Source organism: Quercus suber, unplaced genomic scaffold (genome assembly GCF_002906115.3).
Source record: "Quercus suber isolate HL8 unplaced genomic scaffold, Cork oak 2.0 scaffold_1028, whole genome shotgun sequence".
In the NCBI taxonomy this organism is placed as follows: domain Eukaryota; kingdom Viridiplantae; phylum Streptophyta; class Magnoliopsida; order Fagales; family Fagaceae; genus Quercus; species Quercus suber.
Genome location: NW_027070439.1, coordinates 5,250 through 11,392, shown reverse-complemented (window position 1 = coordinate 11,392; position 6,143 = coordinate 5,250). Strand labels below are relative to the sequence as shown.

The 6,143-nt window shown below is 33.6% G+C and overlaps 1 protein-coding gene across 1 annotated transcript; it reads left to right on the top strand.

The window, feature by feature from the left end:
• Window positions 1-1,572: 1,572 nt before the first annotated feature.
• LOC136065572 (F-box/LRR-repeat MAX2 homolog A-like) lies at window positions 1,573-5,326 on the top strand. The gene is made up of 3 exons (XM_065768956.1): window positions 1,573-1,657; window positions 2,956-3,082; window positions 4,717-5,326. Exons 1-3 carry the CDS (start codon window positions 1,573-1,575, stop codon window positions 5,324-5,326), a joined length of 822 nt encoding a protein of 273 aa, XP_065625028.1.
• Window positions 5,327-6,143: the final 817 nt, after the last annotated feature.

Here is a 6,143-nt window from a genome sequence, read left to right as displayed (position 1 = left end):
AGTTTATAGGGACACTTCCCGCGATGTTTGCAGGCGGCAGAGTCAGCCAGCAGCTGGACGGTACAGTGGATGGTGAAGGGGTATTTTTTACTTTTTGCTTTTCACTTTCTATCCCCACAAATTAAAAGCCCTCAGCTCTGCTTCTCGGACTAGAACAAAAAGATTAAGAAATAGTATTAAAATGGTTAACCTAAAATATAAAACTTTCATTTATTGCCGTACGATCAAGTTTATTCAATTAAGATTTTTTTATTAACTTTTTTCAAATATTGTAATTAATTGTTTAATTTTTTTCTTTAAAATTTTTATTTAAAAAAAATTTAATTAATGATTGAAAAATATTTTTTAGATTAAAAAAAATTAACAAAAGTTGACAAAAAAACTTTAATTAAATAAACTTGAAAATTAGAGGACTAATATAAACAAAAGTAAAATTAGAAAACTAAAATGAATTATAGTAAAATTTAGCGGGCAAATTTTGTACTTTAGCCTATAAATAAATATGAAAAACTGCACCTAGACAAATACAACCAAATTACACGTATGAATATTGATGATACATTTCTTTTTTCTTTTCAAGATTTACAGCAATTATCATAATCCGAAATATTTCAGCCTACTGATTTTCTTGTATCATCAAATATATAGGCAGAATTTTTTCTTTTTTTTCTTTTTTATGAGAATCGTATAAATAGAATTTCGTGATGCCCTTCTTAGTTACTTTGGTAGATAATATTATTTTAAGGATAATAACTATTATTAAAGTTGGTAATGCTTTCAAGTAATTTAGGAATTCGTTCTTTATTTAAAAAAAAAAAAAAAAGTTATTGTGTTTGGAAAACAAGATTTTTACCCCTAAGATACCACACAATTTAACATGAAATTATGTTTTAAAAACATGATTTCAATACTTATATTGTGTTTTGAAAATATATGTGATTTCCCACTCATTATGTATAGAATAAAGATGCCACAAATGGGTGAGATCAATATATATATATATATATATCTTATATGCCTTCTCTTACATTTTCTCTCCTTCAAATAATACTTTAAATCACATAAAATATATTATTTGGCCCTAAATCATGGCTTACAGCTAATTGGGCTGTACATGACAACTCATTTGCACTTTTTAAAGAAAGCAAAATATGTTTTTAAATAGAGTAGAAACTAGAAAGACCTATAGTATGTTGTCATCAACAACCCACCACAAAACCCATTAAAAACAAAGCAACACCCACTAGCACAACAACTCAAACCCAAAAAACAAAACCAAAACCCACTAGCACTAGCAACCCAAACCCATGAAACTACTAGCACCGCCAACCCAAAGCCACAAATCCACTTGCACCGACAACCCACGATCAAGATCTCACCTCACCTCACCTCAACGTCGATGCCCACGATTGTGACGAACACTCCAATCTCACCTCAACGTCGATTCCGATCTCACCTCAACATCAATGCCCACATCGATTTCGATCGGCGATGATGATGACGATACTCAGAGAGATTGGCGATGACGATGCAAAATGCAACCGGTGAGAGATCAACGATGATGGATTGGTGATGACGATCGGAGATGATGGATCAAGATCAACAATTTATAAGAGAAAGGGAATCGGTGAGAGGGAACCGGTGAGAGGGAACAAAGGTAAGAGAGAAGAGAAAATAATAAACTGAAGAGAGAGGAGAGAGAAAAGAGAATAAAAAAAATATTAATCAGTTATACCATTCCCGTCTGTACAGTGGCAAATATGCAATGGCATTGTTCATATGTGGCAAAAATTATGGCATTTGAAACATCTGATAAAATGGGATTTTTAGTGTTTGATGTGCTAAATGTGCCAAATATTTGGCATTTAGCACATTTAGCACATCTAATGTGGATGCTCTAACAGTACTATTGTTATCAAAAAATATATATAATAGTACTATTTAGGTTTTTTTTTTTAAAAGTCAAAAATACACCCAACCCCAGTAATACTAGAGCATGTAGGCTGTTCTTACAGAAGGACGAAACGTAAAATCAAATTTGGGTTCTATTAAAATTTAATATTTACTTAAACTCGACTATCATAAAAAATCTAAGTGAAAATTTGATAACATATAGAAAGATCATCAAATGTATATATATATAGCAGTATAGTTCTATTTATTTTATTTTTATTGATACTAAAATCTGCTAGCGCTTTATATATATAGCATCTAGGTTCAATGCATCCGTGATACCCAAACCCAACCCTTATATATATATATAAAGCGCTAGCAGATTTTAGTATCAATAAAAATAAAATAAATAGAACTATACAGCTATATATATATATATATACACATTTGATGATCTTTCTATATGTTATCAAATTTTCACTTAGATTTTTTATGATAGTTGAGTTTAAGTAAAATTTTAAATTAGTACAACATTCTGGCAAATGAATTTTTTTTTTTTTTTTTTTGGATAAGTATATCTTAACTTTATTAAGAAGAAGATAAAAGCATTGCATCAATGAGAAAACTTTGTACTCCAATGACAACCCTCCACATAACTTTAATTAACCCCTACCTCTCCTAGATGTGTGCACTACACTTAGGGTTGTCTAGACCCGATCAGAGCCTGAAAACCAGGCTAAACTGCCCAACATCGACCGGATTTCAGCCCGAGCCAAAGGTCTAGTCGATCGACAACAAGTCTCCATTTTCAAGAATCGACACCAGCAAGTTGAGTGGTGGGTTTCCTTCTCCAAACTTGAGTCATCCAAACCTGACAAGGTTATATATGAAATCCAACTAAATTCGACAAGATCAAGCCAGATCTAGCGAGATCTCAACCAAATCCAATGAGATCTCGGCTAGATCTGGTGGGATTTAGCCAGATTTAACCAAATCACAGCAAATTTCACAAAAATTTGCAGATTCCCACAAAAATTTTCAAATTTCGACAATGATTTGCAGATTTCGGCGACAATTTGCAATTTCTGGCGGACTTTAGCACCAACCAAACCAATTCAAGCTCAAAACCAACTCAACCGATAGACGTCAACAATCGATTTCAAGTCCCTTCGCCCTCCACTCGACACCAGTGAGTTGGGTTTGGGCTAGGTCCAAAACCGACTCGGCGCGGCCCGACCCGACTTCTGGACAAGCCTAACTACACACTTTTTTTTTTTTTTTTTTTAAGGAAGACACTTTTAGTATGTTCGATAGCCTTTATATACTCTAATGGATATGTGAGTTCATATGAATTTTACTTTAGCTAACGATTTGGTGAAACCATTATTTCAATATATTTCATGCCACTTACAAGGAAAGAGAAGATATTATTTCCCTGCTATGACCCTCCACATACCTTTTGTTGGCTCCTTCCTCAATTGGATATGTCCATTTCACTTTCAAGTACGTTAAAAAAAATTTCTACATAATATCCATTGATTTAGAATATAATTTCAATTTAATTAATGATTTGACAAAGTCATTTTCTCAAGACAATTCATGTTACTTACAGGTAATAAGAAGACTTTATTCGTAGATTATGACCTTCCACATACCTTTAGTTAGCCTCCTCGTCCACTTCACTTTTGAGTATGTTATATAATTTTTTCTATATAATATCCATTTTCTAAATAAATTGTTGTGAATAACTGAATTGAAATAAATTTTAATTTAGTTAACAATTTGGCAAAGGAAATTTCTCAAAACATCTCATGTTACCGACAGATAATGAAAAGACTTTGTTCCTTGACTATGACTCTTCACATACCTTTCGTTGGCCTTCTCTTCCTCCTCCTTCTTTGGATGTGTCCACTTCACTTTCAAGTATTTTTTATTATCTTTCTATATAATACACGCTTTCTACATAATTGTTGAAAATAGCTTAATTAAAATTAAAATTTAATTTTGTTAACTATTTGGCAAAGCAATTTCTCAAGACATATTAACACACTTTACAAATATTTCAATTTTGTTCCCCCTACCCCCTCCACATGAAACATTTTGATTTTGTAAGAAGATTATTTATTTAATAATCTTGGACGTTTTTTTTCTTCTTCTAATAATACCTTGGATGATTTTAACTTTATATATACTTTGTCTTTACACATTCATCTGCTTTAATTCAGAAAGAAGTCTCTCAATACTTTGTGAGTTCCAATTAACTCAACTGGTAAAATCTCTTATAGTTGTATAAGAGATTTGGGGTTCAATCCCCATTTACACCAAAAACTGATTAGTGTCTTGATCTGATGATAAAGAGATATCATCAGGAGCAGACACCATAGGTTGAAACTCTCTAAAAAAAAAAAAAAAGTCTCTCCGCACTTTTCTTTTTCTTCATTACTTTTACTTCAATTCATTGCATCTCCCTCTTTGTCCATTTTAGTTTACTATGGTTCATTTCAGTCTACTGCTATCCATTTAGTTTACTTTGGTCCATTTAGGTTTATTCAGTCTATTTTGGTCACTTCAATCCTTTCAGTTCAATTCGATCACTTCGTTCCATTCAGTTCAATTAGGTCCATTTCAGTGTACTTACTTAAGAAAGAAAGAAAGAAAAAAAAAAAAAAATGAAGAAGACATGTTTGGGTTGAAACTTGAGAGTGCCTATTCTAAATCTGAAATTATAAAAAAATATAGATGACAAAAAATAATGTTATTATTTTTAATTGTTTTATTTAATGATTTGTGGTATTATTTTTTTTTATGTATGTTCGATCCCAGGTACGTTGGTTTTGTTGGGGACGAGGCCTTGTTGTCTATACCCAACAACTGTCCTAAACTCACTCTTCTCCACTTGGCTGACACGACGTCGTTGGGGAACACACGTGGGAACCCAAACCACGACGGTTACACTTCTGAGGACGCTAGGATTAGCCACGTCACGCTGGTCGATTTTTTCTCTGGATTGCCTTTGATTGAAGAATTGGTTCTTGATGTTTGTAAGAATATGAGGGATAGTGGATTGGCTTTGGAAGTGTTGGGATCTAAGTGTCCCAAGCTGAGGGTGTTGAAGTTGGGACAGTTTCATAGTGTGTGTATGGCTGTTGGGTCGAATTTGGATGGGGTTGCTTTGTGTGAAGGGCTTGAGTCGCTGTCTATTAAGAACTCGGCGGATTTGGATGATATGCGGTTGATTGAGATCGGGAGGGGCTGTGGGAGATTGAAGAGGTTTGAGGCGATTGGGTGTAAGAGGATTACAGTGAAGGGGGTGAGGACTTTGGCTTGTTTGCTAACTAAGAGTTTGGTTGAGGTTAAAATTTCTTGTTGTATCAATCTTGATGCCGCAGGGACTTTGAGGGCGTTGGATCCCTCCCCCAAGTTTGTCATTTAAAACTAATGTTGATGTTGTCGTGGTGGTAAGAGATCGGAGAAGGGAGTTGGTATTTGCTAGTTCTATGAAAGTGAACACTACCCTCCCTCTCTAGGTCGAAGCAGAGGCCATTAAATGGGCCCTCTCCTTAGCTCCTACCATGGGTAATGAGTTCATCATAGTGGAGTCAGACTCCCAATCTTGTGTACAGCTTCTTAATGATTTGGCTGAGCGCACCCCTCCCCCTCTCCTCCCCCCCCAATTGGAGGATCAGGTCCTTGTGCTCTGATTTAAGGAATCTTTTGATTGTTTTTGATAAGTTTTTGTGAATTGGGCACCTACGATTTGTAATATAGCAACCCACTCTTTAGCAAAATGGTCTCTAGCCTATAATTTTTTTAGCATTTTTGATCTTGGTAATAGCCTTACTTGTTTCTCTTCCATTATTTTTGAGGAGTCTAGCAAGGCCTTGTAGTTGTCTTTTCTCTTAATAAAGTTGTGTTGTCAAAAAAAAAAAAAAAAAAAAAAAAAAAGTGTTGTACAACTATCTCAACCTTTTCAACTTGTGGCTATCAATTTTTTTACATTTCAAGTATATGAGTTAAAATAATAATACCTACAACTATGGGATATATAACCTTGTTGTGAGTGTGTTATAATTTAAGGAAAAAGTTAACGAATGCTCTAAAAGTATTGGTTTATAAGATATTTATAGAATTTTTTTAATTGGAGAAAAATGATTTTTTTATATAGTTTTTTATATTTTCCCAAAAAGTTGTATTAATAACTACCTTAAATAGTCAATTAACAAATGTCTTAAGAGTACCCATTAACTAAA

What these genes read in the sequence shown, in the direction of transcription:
- LOC136065572 (XM_065768956.1), top strand. Translation starts at nt 1,573, where the DNA reads ATGACGATCGGAGATGATGGATCAAGATCAACAATTTATAAGAGAAAG. An exon ending in ACCGGTGAGAGGGAACAAAG is followed by an intron (nt 1,658 to 2,955) that starts GTAAGAGAGAAG and finishes AATGATTTGCAG; the next exon opens with ATTTCGGCGACAATTTGCAA. An exon ending in TCGCCCTCCACTCGACACCA is followed by an intron (nt 3,083 to 4,716) that starts GTGAGTTGGGTT and finishes GTTCGATCCCAG; the next exon opens with GTACGTTGGTTTTGTTGGGG.